This window comes from Panicum virgatum, chromosome 4N (assembly GCF_016808335.1).
Source record: "Panicum virgatum strain AP13 chromosome 4N, P.virgatum_v5, whole genome shotgun sequence".
In the NCBI taxonomy this organism is placed as follows: Eukaryota; Viridiplantae; Streptophyta; class Magnoliopsida; order Poales; family Poaceae; genus Panicum; species Panicum virgatum.
The window spans coordinates 27,724,852-27,745,806 of NC_053148.1; the positions used below are offsets into that span (position 1 = coordinate 27,724,852).

At 41.8% G+C, this 20,955-nt stretch overlaps 1 protein-coding gene across 20 annotated transcripts; it reads right to left on the bottom strand.

The window, feature by feature from the left end:
- Nucleotides 1-11,638: 11,638 nt before the first annotated feature.
- LOC120669969 lies at nucleotides 11,639-19,692 on the bottom strand. 20 transcript variants are annotated; one of them, XR_005672925.1, is made up of 4 exons: nucleotides 18,260-19,680; nucleotides 18,090-18,145; nucleotides 17,129-17,201; nucleotides 15,344-16,174 (listed from the first exon to the last, which is right to left on the bottom strand). XR_005672925.1 is itself a non-coding variant. In XM_039949905.1 (3 exons), the coding sequence occupies exons 1-3, from the start codon at nucleotides 19,543-19,545 to the stop codon at nucleotides 12,045-12,047; spliced, it is 456 nt and encodes a 151-aa protein (XP_039805839.1). In that variant the 5' UTR covers nucleotides 19,546-19,690; the 3' UTR covers nucleotides 11,639-12,044. The 20 variants fall into 20 exon arrangements, 1 of the variants encoding a protein (XP_039805839.1); XR_005672921.1 differs by lacking the exon at nucleotides 15,344-16,174 and having other exon boundaries at nucleotides 16,411-17,201; nucleotides 18,260-18,326; nucleotides 19,338-19,690; XR_005672929.1 differs by lacking the exons at nucleotides 17,129-17,201; nucleotides 18,090-18,145 and adding an exon at nucleotides 11,639-12,085 and having other exon boundaries at nucleotides 16,093-16,174; nucleotides 19,338-19,692.
- Between the last annotated feature and the right edge of the window lie 1,263 nt (nucleotides 19,693-20,955).

Genomic DNA, 20,955 nt, shown 5'->3' on the forward strand with positions numbered 1-20,955 from the left:
TGTTTCCAGCTCCAGTGCCGCCTCCAGAGTTCTATCCGCACCAGCCGTTCTACCCACCGCCACCTCCTCCACCAGCCGTTTGACTTTCTTGGCAATTGATGCCAAAGGGGGAGAAGGAGTTTTGGAGTGCTTGGATCTAGGGGGAGCTCATGGACTTCTTATGGAGATCATTCGTTTTCGGCTTCCGCTTGCCTCTCATGTTTTATTTGTGTCTTTCATGAACTCTATTTGAGACTTGTGTTTGGATTTGAACCTTGGTTTGTAATGTGTGATGAACTATGTTAGTTTGTGCTACTCTTATCTATTTATGTTCATCTTGTGGTTGTGAGGTTGTGCTAACCATGCTAAACTTTCATATCATATATCTATTGTATCTTGTATGCCTCGATTTCCACTTGTAGGGAAAACTCTGTCAAAATTCTCAAATATATATATATATGTGCTCTTGGTATTCATGAAAATTTATATGCACATATCAAGGGGGAGTTCTCTCTACTCATCGAACTTGGTGAATTTATTCATACCATATTCTGAAATCTTCAAGAAAATGAGTAAGTTCTTCCAAAGTTCAATTCCAAGTCCACCTTATGCCTAGTGTATAAAGTTGACTTGAAAACTTTTATCACTCCAAAATTTAGTGTTGTCATCAATTACCAAAAAGGGGGAGATTGAAAGCATCTAGGCCCCTAATTCGAGTTTTGGTAATTAATGACAACGGTTTGTGGATTAACGATTTCATTTGAGAAGATGAGTATAGGTTGATTCACGGATGAAAGATATTTGGGTGTGAACGTATAGAGTTTTAGAGATGATGAGCAAAGCTCGGGCTCAAGGCAAAGGTATAAAATAGGGCTTTTGCATTTTACCAGTCACAGGGCGTTTAGTGGATGAAAAGTGACCGGATTTATTGGATAGTTAGCCGTACTATCAAGAGGGGTTATGTACTCATGCTTGACGGGTCTTTAGTGCCATTTTGCTCAAAATGTCTAGTTGCATGCATGAAGGCTAACGACGTTTTGAAAAGTTTTGAAATAGACTAAGTTCGAGAGCTTACTGAGTAACGGCGGACAGTCCGCGCCTGTGGGGCGGACAGTCCGCGCCTGTGGGGCGGACAGTCCGCGCCCGTTCCAGAGAGCTTGCAGAGACTCTGGTGGGCTGGCGGACAGTCCGGCCCATAGCGGCGGACAGTCCGCGACCGTTCCAGAGAGCTTGCAGTGTCTCTGGTGGGCTCGCGGACGGTCCGGCCCAGGTGGGCGGACGGTCCGCCACTATTTTTCAAATATGTACCAGAGAGAATGTTTCTCTGGTTTGGGGGTCAAATGTTAAACTGCGGACGGTCCGCTCCTGAGGCGCGGACGGTCCGCAGGCTAAACTCAAGTTTGTTCCAGAGACGATGTTAGTCTCTGGTGGGTTGGAACTCTTAACTGCGGACGGTCCGCCACTGGGGCGCGGACGGTCCGCCAGGGCTTAACGGCTAGTTCTGACATGCATTTATTGCACTCTGACTCACTGATTTATACCGGCGGACAGTCCGGTTTTTGAAACGCGGACGGTCCGCGACTTCGCAGAAAAGAGTGTAACGGCTAGTTTTTTGAGGGGTGTCTATATATACCCAATGCCCGGCCATTGGGAGGTTCCCTTGGCCATTTGGATAGCATTCTTGACACATTAGAGCTAAGGCATCCCTCTCTCACACACACTTGCTTAGAGATTGCATTTTTGAGAGTGTGAGAGCTTCCTAGTGCATTGCATCAAGAGTTTGAGCTTTGTGGCATTAGGGAAACTTCAAGCAAGCGTCATCAACTTGTTACTCTTGGGAGTTGCCTCTCCCTAGACGGCTTGGAGAAGTGGATTTCGTGGAGCACCTCCAAGGAGATTGTTGAGGAGCCCCGATTTCGGTTGTGAGAGGTTTTGTGCTCACCTCACCGGAGTGGTGAAGAGCAACTCTAGTGGAATCGAGGTGTGGAGCGGTTCCTTGTTTCAAGCCGGCTCAAGATCAAGAGGTTCTTGATAGAGGAGCGGTTGATTCTTGGAATCCACCTCAACGTGGATTAGGGGTGACCGGCAAGTCATCGACACCACGGGATAATTTCTTGTGTCAAGCTTGGTTACTTCTCTTGCTCTCTTTAATACTTGCTTTTACTTTAAGCAATTTACTTTACTAGAGCTTGATTTGTGTCTTGTCACCCTAGGTTGCAAACCCATCTAGAAATAGTAATAGCATGACATAGGGCTTTCCTTTGTTACTAATTAAATTTCTCTAGTGTTATTGGTTTTAGATTTTAAACCGCCTATTCACCCCCCCTCTAGTCGGTGTTCTTGATCCTACAGCCGCGCGACTCACTCTGACCCTCCTATCGACCCGAAACGCTGCCTTGGCCCTTGCAAACCCTAGCTTGCGCCGCCATTGGAGCTCATCGAGCTCGGTGCCGCTGCCAACCCGCCGCTTCATCGCTTCCTCACAAACCAGCACTGAAGCTTCGCGTTGTGGTGAGGATGCTCTCCGATTCCTTTTCACCCCTCTCTCTCGCCTCCCCTCGCGCGGAATAGCTCGTCGGAGCAAGCTCTTACGGCCCGAGCCGCCTCTCACCGCCGCGCACCCCTTTCCGGTCTCCAAATCGCCTCCTAGAGCCCGTAGTTGAGTTCACAACGTCGTGCTCTTGCTCCTTGACCAAACTCAAGTCGAAACCGAGCCCCGGGCCGCCATTTTGGCGAAGTCCGACGAGCCCGCCGCGTCGGCCGCACCAACGCCGCCGCTCTCTCCGCCCGATCCATCCTGAGCCGTCCGATTGAGATCCAACGGCCCAGATCGGATCTGACCCGAGTCAAACAACCCTATATCGGTCAACCCTATGAATCTTTGCAAAAGTGACCCTCAGTTTTCAGGAAATCAACCCGCGATCCACTGCAGTTCAATAATGTTTACTTAACAATCCTTGTTCTTTCATTTTAGCCCCGGTTCTTTTGTAAAATAGAACTCGCCGTCCCTAGCCCCGAGCTTTTTCAGATCTAACCCTAACCTTTGCCCTTTTTGCTAGCACTATTTTATGTGTCTTGCAATAGTTTTCTGCTAGTCCTTCACGTCTATAGTTATTCGCGTATAGGACCCTGCAACCTTGTTTCTTTCATAGATTCCGTGTTCTAGATCCGTTTCGACCCGTTCTTGTTGCGTTAGTTTCCTTTTAGCGTAAGCTATCATCCAGAGATGTTGTTGTGCCATAGTTCTTGTTTTTGAAATTAAATATAAATTTGATCTGATTAATATCCTCTCATCTAGCTTTTCTAACTAAAAGATAATTAATTCTTTGCTCCGATTTTCATAATTAATGTTAACTTGATTAATATGAAATCAAATGTTTTTATAATTGAATTTGTTAGTTCAACAAGAATCATATAAAGTTGTGCGTTTAGATGCTTCCACATGTTTCTTTTAAATTAATTGTTTAATTAGTATAATTTTTACATAGATAATTAAATAAAATTTGACTAAGTTCTACTTCGCCTTTACAAATACAAACATAATATGAGTTACTTACGACCAAAGATATTTTCTTTAAAATATCTTTTACATGTGGTTTCTAATTAAAATAAATGAAGCTCAGTTCTTTTGTTCAATAATAATACAAATCTTTCAATAGCCGTTTCTTTTCAACCCTAGCTTCGCTTTCCGCATTTCTTGCGTTCGTGTGATCCCTAGAATCGAGCCATACCCTTTAGTACACTCTTTTAAAGCCTTTCTTTTGTTTTGATGTATTGTTCTTAGTTGTATTTGTCGTTTTCTTTGTATGGTTGCTCGTTGATTGCTTCGAGTAGAAGAATCGTCATTCGAAGCTTGAACATCAAGATTTCAGAGTGACCAAGAGTTGAAGAACAGTAAGAGTAGCTTTCCGTTGGAGAAATGCAAGTGACCCTAACTATCCTTCTATCTATGCTTATTTATAAGAATACTTTGTTTAATTAAAACATGGAGAACCACCCAAGAAAGCAGTACAACCATAATACTATATGGCTCTAGTCTTGCTAATTAATTAGAAACTCTAGCTTGTGACATTCTTACCGAAAGGGTAAGAGGGGATGCATCTACTAGGTATAGCTCGGTCCTCTTGAGGCTTTGATTTTGTTTATGGTCCTTGGCTAAGATACCGCCTCATTTGGGAGGGTTATGACCGCTTTGTCTTGAAACTTTAGCGGATTGTCACATATTAGGGAATCTTTGTAAAGGCCTCGTAGCGTCCCTATGCAATTACACCTCGAAAGTGTGGTATTGTGCCTGATCAGCACAGTGTGGTTGGGTACAAAGTTCTTTGGAACTTTTACGCGAATTGTGGTGAAAGTGTACAACCTCTGTAGAGTGTAAAATTGATATATCAGCCGTGCTCACGATCATGAGCGGCTTGGACCCTCACATGATTAATTTAACTGAAGATGGACTTAAATCATATTCTGGTTATTATTTGTGGTCTTGCTAAGTACCAACCATAAGTGTATTCATCCTTACTGCTGCTCAGAAGAGAAAGTTGCTATGAAGTCTTTCGAAGATTATGTTGAGTTATAGGCGTACGCAACCCCCGGTCGATTGCCTGTGAAGTTTGAAGCCTTCATTTACAGGATAAGCTATATAACTCTGATAGTTTTTTAATCTTTGTAATTCTATTTCGTGATACTATTACCGATTATTCACTTATAATGTCTCTATATATATGGAACTTGGTCCTGACATACATATAGTTATGCATTCAGTTTTGTCCTTAAAACCGGATGTGACAGCTGGTCAATCCCCCATCCTCCACCTCAGCTTCAGCCATCTCTGCATCAGTACCTTTATTATCTCCTTGAGTTCTCTTGATCTTGTTGCTTTCATCTGCGGTTCTCTTCTTTTCCGCTCCCTCTATTGATCCTGGAAGCCCCTGTCCCTCCTCCTGTGGCGCCTACAAAACGATTGAATATTGCGCTGGTTCAGTGGATTGGCACTAGCCCTACTCCTCCACACTCCTGTCCTTCCTCACAGCCACCCTCTTCCTCGCCCTCCTCCAAAGAATTTGCCTCCCCTTTGCGACCAGCCATGGTCAATTCTGCCCCCAAATCTTCCGCTTCTTGTTGATCTCCACTCCTCTTCAGTTCTCCTGTACCGGTCATGGGCGATCCTAGCATCTGGGCCCGAATGATGGCCAGAATTGAAAAGTTGTCCACCTCGCCCACCCATGCTCTCTCTTTCGCCCACACCCCTCAACATGTCAGCGTATGAAGGACGAGACTCACCCTAGAATCTGCTTTCTTCCGAGAGTATATAGGCCCCTCGGTTTCCCCATATTAATAAACAGGTGACCCAGTCCCAACGCAAATTTAATCGAGTGCATGGAGCCGAATAGTTTGTGGGCCTTTTCCAATGAGTTTCCGGCCCAACTCCTTAGCCCAGACCCACTAACAGGTTGCTGACTCGTCATCCCGCAGCTCCCCTTTTCCGCCGCCACCGTCTTCCCCGACTCCGGTGTCCTGCCGGCGACCGCAAACATCAGATTGTCGTTGCAAGATGTTTGTCCACTTTCCAGGTTCCGGCCCTTTCTAAGATCCGTCACCCGAATGTCCCCTACAGACGGTATCGGTGAGACCCTCTTCATGGGTAGGGGCCCCTTCCACGACTTGGTTCTTCCTTTGGTTGCAAGAAGTGCAAGTTATTCCTTTGGTTGCTACACAAGAATAGGTTAAGTACAAGATCGCGGCTCCTTCGTTGTAATATTCACAGTGATGGACAATGCCCTTTTGCCATCTAGAAGAAGATTGTTTCCATCTATTCATTGCCTATCCTCATAGTAGTAGTTTCTGGACCTTCATTGGAATAGATGTTACATCGCTTCCTGCTTCCCTCAGAACGGATCAGCTTTGGATGGAAAATCTCCTCTCAGAAAACAACCCCCGGGTTTGCAGTACGGAACTCACTTGTGTCTTATGGAATATATTTGGAAATGTAGAAATTTTTTTTAACACGAAGATGAAACCAACTTGACGATTTCAAGGCGTTGCAATGAAGATCTCTCCCTGTGGTCCAATAGATGCACATCCCCAGTGGATCGGTTAAAACTAGAAGCTTGGTGTAGTTTGTTCCCTATTTGATGTAAATCTGTTTTAGCGTTTAGATCTCTCCCTGTGGTCCAATAGATGCACATCATATTATTGCATAGAAAATTTAGGTTAATTGTGATTCCAAAAATGTGTATTGTGTTAGTAAGATTTCTGATACATTGGAATGAGAACATACAAATCCTTAAATAAGATGTCTTTTTTCTTATTTCTATCCAATAAAGATTAAAAATGCTTCTAATAATTGAAAGACGGGAAGTAGAGTAAATAAGTGAAACATGATTTCTACCAAGTAAATCTCGAAAGCTTTTAACAATCACTATATATTTGGACAATGACACACAATCACAGTACTGAAAGAAGTTGGTACAGAGATCCTTAAAAGTGTCTTACAGCCTGGTCTTGGGCATCTTCTGAGCATGTATTTCTTAGCTTAAATTACAAATTACCTATCCTAGTACATCAATTAGTTGTTTAACGGACAGAGGTTCGGGGGTTTTCTTGACCTGCGTGAGAAGGTCATCTCTTAATGCAATGCCCGGGGGCTGTCTTACCCCCGCAGGTCAAGTTTTTTTAGTACATCAATTAGTTGTTTAACATACACTGGGAAATCACATCAACATTTAGAAAAGTAATAGAAAATAAACGGGGCCACTTAGATAAGAAAAGGGCCAACCTAGGAAGAACTAGGTAGCCTTTTAGTTAAGAAGAAACTGCTCAAAACAACAAAGAAACAAGGACAGACATACTGCTAGAACAATTACCATCCACTCAATTAAAATAATACACACCTCATGATTAAATCTAAACTTAGGCACCCAAAAAAGGCTAAATGAGTTGAATAAAACTTGCCATTTGGCATAATCACATATATGCATGTTAAGATGAGATGAAAAAAATACCTCAGGCTTGAGAAAATGTGTAGCATCCAGTGACAAGCTTGATGGGCTGCATGCCATTGCTGAGCATTGCTTGTTGTCTGGTGAACAAATTTCCTCTGCTATTTCATCGGAACTCTTTTTCTTTTTAATTCGCCTGCGAAGGGTAAGCAGAGGACTAAATCTACTCTTAGATTGATCAGATCTTACAGGAATTTTCGGTTCTTGATGGTAATTTATTTCCAAAAGAGTAGTGGCTTTAGAATCTTCTGTGCGATTAGTCATCCCATCAATATCCATAGAATCTGATACAGAACTTGAAACAGGAATTGGACTATTTGAAGCATCGGTGCATTGTAATTTATAGATTTGTGACTCATCGGTTGAGATACTTGTGGCACAACTAATCTCAGGCTGTTCTTTCTGCAGTAATGATTCACATAATTGAAGTTTCTTTTCTCCAGTGTGTGAGCTTTGATTAGCTAGTTCATTTTTCATGTTTTCGCGCACTGATGTACAAACACCATGTTGCATTGAAGAAGTAGGCTGCCAAAAAAAGAGAGAAAATGTATCAGCCGATAAAAAAAAGATGGAGAAAGGAAAAAGAAGATTAATTAAATGTATAGGCAACTTATATACAGCAAGCAGAGTTTCGGACACTCAATATGGTTTTCAAAACCCATGCATATATCAGTGTCTTATCAGATGATATCCAGATTTAAAGAAAATGTTTTCAAGGATTGGAGACATGTGACTACTATGGCTATTAGTACTTTTGTGAAACTATAACTACAGATATGGCACTGCAAGTTCAAAGCTCAAAAAATTCAAAACTAGTCTTACGCCCTCTTTAGGAATGCGGGAACAGCATTGACATGGGCAATCACATGTGACAGAAATGGAATCCAATAACAACTTCAATAGGGATGGAAACAAGGCAAGATTCCTCACAAAATTATCTCCGTCTTTCACATTGTTCTCAGCACCCGCCTCAAACTTAGAGGGTAAAGTGCAGGTAGCTACATTACTGAAAGCAGCAGCAGATGAATCATTAACTCTTTCATCAGTTGCAGCACGACGTGAGGTAACACGCTTCCTTTTGTAGGTTATCGTGACCTTTGAGCTCATCCTGAAAAGGGCCAATATGATTGAAACCGAAGCTCGCCAACTGTATCAGATACATTCACCTGCAGGGCCGGCCTTGGGCCAGTGCCAGCGGTGCGACCGCACCGGGCCTCCGAAAGTAGGGGGCCTCCAAAATTTAGTATGCTAATAGGCCTCACAAGTATTAATAAAGCCCAGTTACAAATTAGTCACAAGTCACGGACAGCAGGCCTGTTAAGAGGAAGACCAAACGATCGACGACTCCGCTGTCCGTCCGGCTGCCCGCCTGGTTGCCTTGCCGCCTGCGGTCCTGCGCTCATCGACTCCTTCCTGACGCGACTCGCGAGACGCTAGCCGCCGGCCGCAACGCAATCTGCAGATCGTGGACGCTGCTAGCTTGTGCCAATGCCAATTTGCCATTGCCGATAAGATCAAGGTTCAAAATCTTCCTCAATCACCTTCCCTTGTCTATTTTCTCCTAACAGTAGGGTTAGATATACTCAAACTAATTTCGATTTTTATATCAATGATAGTTTTCTTTTCAGTTTGTAGGCAGAATTGTTGTCACCCAATCGAATCACATGTCTTCCAATAGAAAGTTTGCATCCGGCAGTGAGAAAAGAAGAAAAAAGAAACGTCAAGATGAGTTGATTGAATCACAAAAAGGTGCTATGGACAGATTTATTCAGAAAAAGACTGAGGGGAGTTGGCAATAGTTATTGTGGAGCAGCAAGATGAGGGGATTTCACAAGAAAATATGAACATCAGTGACGATGATAACAATGTAAGTCGTGAGAATTCTCCTGTCACAGATCATGAAGAACTAGTTTTCTCTATTGATATTTATGATCCTAGAAATTGGGGAAATATGGATAACAAAGCAAGGGATATATTAGTGGAAAAAGGACCTATAAGAGAACAAAATATTGTATTCCCTAAAGATGGCAGGTCTAGACATTTTTCATATGCTTATTATGACAAAGTGATGGAGAATGGAGAGGTACATGACAGAAAATGGTTGGTTTATTCTAAGCATGACAACAAAGTGCTCTGCTTCTGTTGTAAGATTTTCAAGTCTAATAATATGAAGAGTGCTTTAGCATATGATGGATTGAATGATTGGGTACATCTGAGTGAGAGGTTGAAAGAACATGAAAAAAGTGTCGAGCATATCATTAGCATGAACTCTTGGTATGAGTTACGAACCAGACTGAGCAAAGATCAGACAATTGATAAAGAAATGCAGGAACTAATTAAAAAGGAGAAAGAGCACATGAAGAAAGTTTTATTCAGATTAGTCGCCATTGTGAAGTTTCTTGGTAAGCGTAATTTGGCTTTTAGAGGATCCAGTGAGCAGCTCTACAAAGAGTGATGCCAAAAATTTGTTTGACTTACTTGGTAATTTTGAGTTTATACTTGGCATGGTTATTTGGCATGACATCTTATTTGCTATTGATACTGTGAGCAAGAAGCTGCAATCAGCATCAATGTGTCTTGACTCCGCCTTGCAGCAAATTGAAGGTATAATGCAATATTTTAATAACTACAGAAATGAAGGGTTCGAATCTAGCTTGAAAATTGCAAAAAATCTTGCAACTGAAATGGGTGTAGAGCCAACCTTTCCGTTGAAACGCAAAGTTACCAGAAAGAAACATTTTGATGAATCCGAATGCAGTGATGAAGCAATATTGCAAGCTGAGAAGGCTTTTGAAGTTAATTACTTTTTGGTCATGGTTGATATGGCGACAACCTCATTGAAAACAAGATTTGAAGAACTCCAAGTATTTAAGAAAATATTTGGATTTTTACTAAGCTCGAGAAACTTGACATCATTGGATGATATGAAACTAACAGATTGTTGTACTACTTTTGCCAAAACTTTCTCTTCAGATGATTCGTGTGATGTGGATTTACATGATCTTATATCTGAATTAAAGGTTTTGCAGCTGACTTTGCCGGATAGACAAATGTCTGCTATGGAGATTTTTGAGTTTGTTAAAGAAATGGACAGCTATCCCAATGTGTCTATTGCTTATCGAATATTGTTTACTATGCCGGTAACTGTCGCATCAGCTGAAAGAAGCTTTTCAAAGTTGAAGTTATTGAGAAACTATTTGAGGTCAGTGATGTCTCAAGAAAGGTTAAATGGTTTGGCTACTTTGTGCATTGAGAAGAGGCTGCTGGATGAGATAGATATTGACACTATCATCACTGATTTTGCATCGAGAACTGTTAGAAGAAATTGTTTTAAATAATCTAGAGATATTTCTCCTTTGTATTTAAACTTATTAGTGTGAGATTCGTTAATGGCACTAAATTTTTCAATATTATTTTGTATCTTTATGGTGAATGGGGGCCTCCATTTTTTGTTCCGCACCGGGCCACAAAAATGTCAGGGCCGGCCCTGTTCACCTGAGCTCACTGCAACGAGACATGTGGCATGCATTAAGTAAAGTTCCAGAAGTGATAACAATGTGCTGAGAAAATATCAAAAACTTAAGTCCATAAATTACAAGGCAAGTGAGATCATCGCCTAGAATGGTCTTTCGAAAAAAAAGGATCATCGCCTAGAATCTAGCACAAGTTTTGACGATCCACATTGTTCTTTTCAAGTGAGATAGCAAGTTTCTAGACTCTACCTTATGTCTAATTTACATTTAGACAAATATTAGAGACCAAGCAGTCAGACAATTATAATAGTATTATACACTCCTGCGTATCTATAAATTAGGAGCAATATTTTTTTAATCGCAGACAGCTGTTTCTCTCAATAAGTTAATTGAACCTGAGCCAAAGATGATAATCTTCCTCTTCAACACGTACCATATTGATATTCTTTAACCTATTTGTAAACTGAATAATCACTTATCCATCAAGCGGTATAACGTTTTAGCTCAAATGGACATAACATTTTCGCCTAGCACATTACTCCTGCAGTTAGAGGAAGATGGATACTGCAGCCATCTATGAATCTTATTCAACGCACGAATACGGTATAATTATGGGGGGACAATAAACAGCATCGCCTTCACGGCTGGACCTTGATTGAGTGCTGAAGTCATGTGGCAACAACAGAGATGTATCGACCTCACCAAACCCATCAAAAATTTATGAGGCGCCTGAAATCAGACCAAGAATATCTAGGGTGAGTGAAACCATTTACCGTGATATCGATCGAGCAGGCAGCCGGGGATTCAACCGGATGATCTGGAGAAGAATCAATGTAGGATGGAAAGGGACAAGAAACTTATGTTACGTATTTCCCCTGACCTGACCCTTTTCAGAGGAGAGACAGGAGCAGTGCGTCACTAATTTATTCATTCATTCATTGTCTCATTGATGCTCAGGTGGGCGGAAATGCCCCTAGAACCGCACTGGAGTGTGACGCTCGGATGCGGAATTTTCTCAAGGCTAATTTGGGAAAATGAAACAATAGTAGAGGCTTCCAGTTCCAGCGCGTGCGGTTTGTTTCTGTTTCCCGGAGAAAGTTTTCGTTGGCGCCGCGAGATTCCCCTAACCTATACCAACTCCAGGAAAGCACTATCGTTTCTCAGTACAGATTTTCACATCACGTTGTGCTTGCACCTTTTTTTCTCCCCGCTCTTACAAGCAAAGCATATTGCAACAGATATTTTCATGAGTCATTCCAACACTACAACTTTTCATCAAATTTACGGATGCCACCATTCAAAAATCAAGGACCACTCTATTTTACAAAAATATGAAACAAAAGTTTTTATCTCTTTTCAGTTTTTGCTAGCCTAAGATCATACTGGCGCGGCCTTGCAACCTTGTTGTTGGGATCGAGGGCATTCTTCAAGTTGTTCCACGCTGTTACGTACCCTGGCTGAAGCTCCACCGCCTTCTCGAACTGCTGGATTGCCTTGTCAAGTTTGTTGTCTCGCTTGTAGCTCACTCCCAGAGCATTGTACACGTAGTAACCAACGAACCAGGACAGTGGAACATGATTTTGATTCTACTGTTTTATGTTTGTAGGCACAACTGAGCAACAAATGTAGGACCAACTGCACAAAGTTTGACCAAGTTACTAGCAACTCTGGGATCAAGAATACATATATTTACAATTTTACATGTGTCAGTTCAATGTGGGAAAAATACTTGACGAAATCCACATTTTGTATTAAAAAAAAGTTATTAGGCTTACTTCCTATAAATATGTTGTGCTAACATAGTCGTACTTTACTACGTCAACATGTGCTTTGGTGACAATAACAGTTTTTATACAAAACACTTTCTGGATTATCCTTCCCAATAAGAAAATAAATTGCCATTACAAAACACTGTCTCGAGGGTCAATACATCCATGGGAAGGTGAAGAATCCATCCATCTGAATTCACGGCAACACCAGTGTCCGTCGAGGTGTCCTCGCCACCGCCGCTTGACAGCCCAGCCTCGCCAACCAGTGTCAGGCGAGGCGGGGACTTGGTGAGTGGTGACATGTACCTGGTGTGGAAGCAGCCCTAGTGGAGAGACGACCGCCGAGGAAGTCGGACCTCCGCTAGCACCTAAGCTTTGTCAGTGACCGTTCATAAGACCTTTTTATGTTTGACTATTCGTCTCATTTAAAAAAATTAAAATTATCATATATTTTTGTTTTATCATTAAAAAATTTGTTACTAATTCAAATAAATATTTTGAACAAGACAACGGTCAAACATGGAAAAAAATCAACGATGGCAACAATTTAAAAACGAAAAGAATATGTTCTTGATGCGTCGGCTGCTGCTGGAAATAAATAGAGACGATAAGGCATGGATAACATGGGATACATGGAAATATGTATATGTGCAGGTGGATTTAAAACACTCTAAAACGTATATAATTGCATATCAAAAAAATGTGGCAAAATTATAATAACACCCACCCGATTTTCAAAAGTCCAATAACAACCTCCAACTCATGAAAATTTTAACGGTGTATATCAAATTAAGCCATTGTTCAGACGAGAGAGGAGATAAGAGGTGAGATCTGGAGCAATGTGTCACTAAATTTATACTGCACTAGTATAATGTGGCGTGCCGTTGCGCGCCATATGAATGAAAATGCTTATTTAATAATATGTAACAATAATAACATATTCCCGGTGACCTAAGCACCCACATATGAATTGTCATTAAACTTGGATCCAACATACTTCTGGTGAGTAACACTCTCCAAAGTATATGTAACTTGCTTGTAGTACTATTAGTACAACATAATTAACAGGGATATCCATCAGTAAAAGTCAATTAAGGAGACACGTGCAAAATGAAATAATCAATTTCATACTGCCCCATCATTTAAACTGAACTTGACTTTTGAGGATATGGGCTCGTACATTATGTCTGAAGCAAACAAGATGAAATGAATATTGCAGTATGGATATTGATTATGGTCTGAAGTGGAAGACAAGAGAGCATAGCAGCACAATACTATATATAACGCTTAACGAGAAAATGATGCAGTCAAATCACTAAGCTGTTGGTACATAACCGAGGAACTTCTCATGGTTACAAAACTGTCTGCAAATGATTCTTGGCCAAATCCAAAACTCATAGATTATGTCAATCTTCACAAGGCTTAATGTGCCCATTGATCTCCAAAGATTGCTTCTTGATCGATCTTTATGATCATATTATAACAACAACCCACCAACATAAAATTCTCATTACATTGCCGATGTAAACGCACTAAGCAAATAATTTATGAAATTCTCAATTCTTGGCCTCTTAACACTCATGCAACAGTGGAAATACAGACAAGTGATCTAACAGTTAAAACTCATTGCAATGATACGAAAGATCATAAAACAGAGCAAGCTGTATGAAGAACATTTTAAGTTATTACAAAAGCGATAAATATGAAGATCATGGTAAACTGATACATAAAAGGCAAGGCAGACAATATACAGCCTTCTGAATTTACCAATTTCTCAATAGGACAAAGTTCCATGAATACGGTAGGGACTCGTGACCCATATGGACGTTCATGCAGCCACTGCAGTTGACTTCCAAAGCTCTATGGTTCTAACAACCCAATCCAATAGAAACAAAGAGTAAAAGGACAGTTTGCAACAAGACAACATCAACAACATCAACATCAACATAGCCTTTTTTTTCCCAAGCAAGTTGGGGTAGGCTAGAGATGAAACCCGAAAGAAATAAGTTCAAGGTTCAGACACATTGATAGCTAGTCTCCAAGCGCTCCTATCCAAAGCTATCTCTTTAGAGATATTCCAGTCCTTAAGGTCTCTCTTAACCGACTCATCCCACGTCAATTTAGGTCTACCTCTACCCCTCTTTACATTATCGACCCGCTCAAGAACCCCATTATGCACCGGCGCTTCAGGAGGCCTTCGTTGGACATGTCCAAACCATCTCAGCCGATGCTGGGTAAGTTTCTCCTCAATTGGTGCTACTCCGACCCTATCCCGAATAACTTCGTTCCGGACTCTATCCCTCCTTGTGTGCCCGCAAAACCACCGCAACATCCGCATCTCTGCTACACTCAGTTGCTGGACATGTCGCCTTTTTGTAGGCCAACATTCAGCACCGTATAGCATCGCCGGACGAATTGTTGTCCTATAGAATCTGTTTTTTAGCTTTTGTGGCACCCTCTTGTCACAAAGGATGCCAGAAGCTTGCCGCCATTTCAACCAGCCAGCTGAAATTCTATGCCTAACATCTTCATCAATGTCGCCATCCTTTTGTAGCATCGATCCTAAATACCGAAAAGTATCCTTCTGAACCACCACTTGTCCATCTAGACTAACGTCCCCCCCCTCATGCCTAGTCGCGCTGAAATCGCACATCATGTACTCGGTCTTGGTCCTACTAAGTCTGAACCCTTTCGACTCTAACGTGCGTCTCCACAGCTCTAACTTCCTATTAACCCCTGCCCTACTCTCGTCAACTAGCACCACATCATCAGCAAAGAGCATACACCAAGGGATCTCACCTTGTATATCCCTTGTGACCTCATCCATCACTAAAGCAAATAAATAAGGGCTCAATGCTGACCCCTGGTGTAGGCCTATGTTAATAGGAAAGTCAGTGGTGTTGGCATCACATGTCCGGACAAACGTCGTCGCATCCTTGTACATATCCTTAATGAGGGTAATGTACTTAGTTTGCAACAAGACATGTAAAAGAAAAATAAAGTTTCAGAAAACAAAAGAATTCACCAAGCCTAACTATGATCTACCTATCAACAAACATTGTCGTACCTATCAACAAACATTGTCGTCTAACAAACAAATATTCTAAGGGGCCAAATCTAAAAATTATTTGATTACATGTTTTTTTTGGAAACTATACATGGGTATTTTACAGAAAGAGACCAAGGTTGAAACACAAAGAGAACAGATTTTGAGATATTCCACACAGACAAAGGGGATTACTCCGGTTAATAGCAGCAATTAAGAGTCGGAAAAAAATAAATCTTATTAATGAGGCCTATGGTGCCATATATAGTTTCTTCTCCAGCAGAAAATTCAATTTAAACCACTAACACCAGGTCATCAGTTGCAACTCTATTTTGTTTCATAACCACAACCACCTGGTGCAGCGGTAGAGCCTACCGTCTGTAATCGGAAGGTCCCGGGTTCGAGCCCCAGCCTCTGCACATTTGTGTGAGTAAGGCTTGGGGCTTAAAGACAACCCTTCCACAGACCCCGACCCCGCGCAGTGCGGGAAGTCTACGGCACTAGGTACGCCCTTTTTAACCACAACCATGTTTGGATGTAACTTGTGAGTTACATTCAACAAAAGCATAAGCAAAAGATAGTGGAAAGAGCGCACATATATCAGCAGCATAGGTGGTTAACAGTCTGAGATCAACATTGCTTGGAGGAAAAATAACTAATATGAACTAAGGTTAGTAAATGGTAATGCCAAAAAATTTCACAGGTCTTAGCATTGGATGATACAAAACGCAGAACCATTTCCATCATCTAAATTATCTGGCAATGATGTTAAAATTTTCGGAACCACCACAAAATAGATTACAACAAGTTTAGAGGAAAATACGTACCTTGTTTAGTAAGGATGTGCCCTTTTTGTAGCTTCTTTGGAAGGCTTGGGAGTCAAAGGTAATTATTTCCGCAATCAACATCCTATAAAACAGTTAATATATATGTGGAGTAGACCCTTCTAGTCTTCAAAACTTCCCTTGTATTACAGTTTGGCAAGGAGAGAAAAAAATATACTAATGAAATGAAGTAGAACGGGAATCAATGAAATTTGCAGCAAGGAGATGGAGCAATGCAAGGAGAGCAAATCAAGATGCACTTACTCTTGAAGGACCTACAATAATAAGCATTGTGTGAGAAGAATGGCCAGACAAATCATGGAATGGTTTGAACAATCGAACGTATCTATTGATGAAATGGTTACATACAATTTGCCTTTCATGGGCGCTATAGGAAGACAATAGAGAGGGCATATGGCAAGGACTGAAGTTTTTTTTCCTGAAACAATCATGCTTAGCATACAACAACAACAACAACATAGCCTTTTATCCCAAGCAAGTTGAGGTAGGCTAGAGATGAAATCCATAAGGAACACCAAAGCTCCAACAGAGACACAAAAGGAACACAAGGCAAAAGGTAGAGAAAGAGATAAGCAAAACGAAGAAAAGGGTCACGGTTCAGGCACGTCTATTGATAGTCTCCAAGCACTCCTATCCATAGTTAGTTCCTTAGAGATATTCCACTCCTTCAAGTCTCTCTTAACCGACTCGTCCCAGGTCAAATTAGGTCGGCCTCTACCTCTCTTCACATTATCATCTCGCTTTAGAACCCCACTACGCACCGGCGCCTCCGGAGGCCTCCATTGGACAACAATCATGCTTAGCATATACAAACTTATTTGTCTATGAACAACGAAAGAGAAGTTCAATCCACAATCTGTTAGTGGTAACAATCTAAACTTGCAATTCACTTTGGTTGGAGGTCCTTGACATGTGAGAAACAGGTTTCACAAGATATCTTTGTGCAAAAAAAAATGCAATTGTAGGTCACAAGAGTACAAAGAAATAAATGAAACTTTAGATTTATTCTGCAAAGTACCTGCAAATTATAGCCTCTTGCAGCCAATGTAATGACTTTTCAGCCAAATTCATTAGCTCTTTTGGATAATGGCCTAAGATAGATGCCAAAAAAAGGAAAGAAAGGAAGTAATTAATCACCTCAAAGTGGCATCCATGTGAAAATGGTAGTACTGAGGAAAACAATAGATTTAATACTGCCAATGAGCAACACTGCTACTCTGAAAGTCACCTCAAGCAACTAGCATTAACATAACAGTTGTCCCTGGAGAAGTGACAAACTTGTCCATAGTGCAACTCTAAAAACAGTACTCAAACAAAAATAGTGGTGCATGGAAAAGCGACAAACTTATCCATAGCAGCATCTCAGAGGTAAACTTTCTTAACAATTGCTTAAATTATGTGTAATAAGAAATTGAAATCATCCAGTGTTTGTTTGAGCTCTATAAATGACTGATCCAGTGCTGTAAACTCCCATGCAAGGTGGAGTCTGGGAAAGGATCATAATGCCTCAAATTGCACTCATGCAAGACAAAGATTCAGGAAATAACCAAATTAATAAAGCCACTTGTATACTGGATATTAGATGACCTGAAAATGAAATGAATACTCCTACATGCATGAGATATGATTCTCTTTCTATTTCTCCTATGAGTGAACAAGCTTACAACTCTATTCTGCTCCAGATATTGCAAATCTCCACCAGACGACATTCAACAGATAAATTATATTAGTTTCCATACTTCTTCTTTTTTGTCTATTTGCTGACAATTTTGGTGCTCTCTTATTTGGAGCTTTTATGATTGTTCAGATTTTGTTTAGCATAAAAATTAGGAGAAAAAACAAATGTACACAGAACGGTAAAATAAAGAGTTGACATGAACATCTATTTGTATGAACAGCCATGTGGCACTTTTGTAAGAACAGCGATCTGCGAGGAAAAAAAGGACAAAAAAATGGTGAAAAGTGTTACTCCATCTTACCTACAGAAGATAGAGACTCTGGAATTTTTCTTATTAACTTGTTCTGGTGAAGTCAACTGCTGACATAAAAATGGTTATTGAAGTATGCATGCTGTTTCCCAACTCTAGAACATAGTAACAAAGGAATGAAATTATTAGAAAGAAAATGTAGAATGTGAAAGAAACCTAACCATCTTTCATCTTATCAGAGACCGCTACAACCTCGCAAGCGATATGATTGGTACTCGGTCCTTGCATCTAGGAGAACAAAATCAACAAAAAAAATGTGGAGCACTCGTACCATGCTCTGAAAAATTAGAAACATAACATAATCTCTTCTATTGTGTGAAAATTCATCTAGGTTAATCCTTGTTTGAGTAGGAAGCTACTGCCTACTGGTACCAGCAGAAATAGCCTCCATTTCAATCTGAAAAGTGCATGGTTACTATTAAAACGCATTAAAATCAAGAGGCATGCAAGATGCACCTCTAAGCGTCATTATTATCATATATATATCAATGAAAGATATAGTGAATATTTCTTTTATTCTGTTTCTGAAAAATCCCAGAGGTGCTAGATATCACTTATATGTAGAAAAGTTCTCTCTTCATTCTAATTATTTTAATGCATCGTGTATCATCCTTACAAAAAAAATTTCCCACTAGTCAATCCTAGATTTATCCGTCTCCTCCATTGGCCCACATCTCATACATTTTCTCTTGTTTTTCATTAATCAAGTAATAAACAAAGGCCCCATATAGTAAGGCACACATGAAGCAACGACAACAATGGGCATTGGAGCAATTCCTGTCCTTTTATTAAGCTTCCTCTTGTCTATGCACATGACTAACGGAGCACAAACATGTACAAAAAATTTTAGAAACAGAATAAAAAAATGCAAACTAATCTAATAACTTAATTTTTGCCAAAAAAAAGGTGCTAAATCAATAATAGTAGCATTCACACATAGGCATACAATCCAATTCTACCAACAAATTAACACACATGGCTGCTAAATCCACATTCCGCACTCCAAATTCAAGGCCAATCCGTTTGCTGTAATAAAGAAGAATTAGGATCTATATCTTATTTGAGGTAGAAATCGATTGCTCCTGCCTAGAGAAAGATGAGGGACGAGGTGAGGCAATCACTGGAACTCAATCCTTCAGCCTCCAAATCTCAATCCCAAATAGAAAAAAAAACGAAAATCCATAAATCAAAATCCAAGGTAGAGATGAAGTAGTCGGATAGAGGGGACGGCTGGTGAACCTGTGCCAGCTCGCCGTCGAAGGAGGACGCCGCAGTCGAGGCCATCCTTTGCAACAGTGTCAGCCGCGGCCGGAGGAGGCCCTGCGTTGTCGCGCCCCATCCCAGGTCCGCTGGAGGCCGCCGCGATGGGGGCACGCACGCCAAGCTGAACCGCCGAGTCCGCGTCCACAGCCCCGACCCGCGGCCGGAGGAGCCCCTGCGTGGCCATGCCCCATCCCAGATCCGCTGGAGGCCGCCCCGATGGGGGCACACACACCAAGCTGAACCGTCGCGTCCGCAGCCCCGACACCTGCCTTAACCACCGGAGAGGAATAAGAGGAGAACGAGATGAGCCGAGAGAGAGAGAAAAAGGAGGATAAGAACGGGGAGGCTGCCGTACGACTCGAATATTTCCACCGTAACGGTAAGATCAAAGATCCTCCGTCAAACTCACTACTCTAAATTTGATGGGTAAAATCAAAAAAAATTAACTCCAACAGACTCTCTACTTGAGTTTCTAAATTAGGGAGCCTTTCAAATCTCTCCCTCTATCCCCTAGACCTGGGGGATCTCTAAGAAGCCCTCCATCCATGGGCCTCGCTCACCAGCCCCTTCAGACTTGGATGATGAATTGATGACTCAAATATGAAGGCTTCTGCTGGAGTTGAATATATTATTTGGAGAATATGAGATGGAAACCAGTCCCTAAAACCTATATGAGGACTGTGATTTGAAGAATATTGCTTGAGATCTCTAAAAACCCCGCTCGCATACTCGCCCGCCATCTGCAGCGCACGGTAAAAACAAATTGACTATCGTGGCCACCGGGTATGCGCAGGGTACTCCGGATTCTTGGTTCATATACGCAGGGTACCACCGGGCAGTGAAAAGGTTAGGGGCTTTCTTTTTCTGTTTCGTGTAAGAGAACAATAGAAAAGGAAATGAAATGAGCAATTCATATACACGGTCTGATTATGCGAAGCTGAATCTGCGGTCGACAGTAACTTCCGTCTCCAGCGGTCGATCTCCCAACAGATCCCACGTGGTGGGACCCACCACCCACTCCCACCTTCTTGATCCCGCACTCCTTCTTCCTCCCGCAGGCAGTCCGCAGCTCTCCTTCCTCCTTCCCTTTCAGTGGATCCTACACCCCTCCTTCCTCCCGCAGCTCTCCTTCCTCCTTCCCTCTCAAATCCACGGCGGCGGCGACCCTTCTCCTTCCTCCTGCATCCTCGGCGCGGCGGCGGTGGCCACGAGTCTAGGGCGCGCGCGCGGCGGCGGCGGCCGCGGGGAGATCTGCCCGCGGCGCGCCGCCGGCGGCGGCGGGCCGGGGAGCTCCGCCCGCAAGCTCGCCTCTGGCGGCGGGGAGGCGGCGACGACGGGCAGCGCCGCCTCCCGCGCACCGACATGTTTTTTTCTTTTTTTTCAATTTTTTTACCTGATATTGTTTTTTTGATGTAAAAATTTTTCTCATGAGATTTTTTAATTTGTTTTCGTACAACCTTCCAAATTTTTCTTCGAAAGTTTCTCCTCTCCCCTAATTTTTTCTTGGAAAAAATCTTTGTGGTTGCCAATTTTTTCTGCTTCTCTCCATTTTCCCTTGAAATTTTTTTTCGCTCTCCTGAAATTTTTCTCGAAC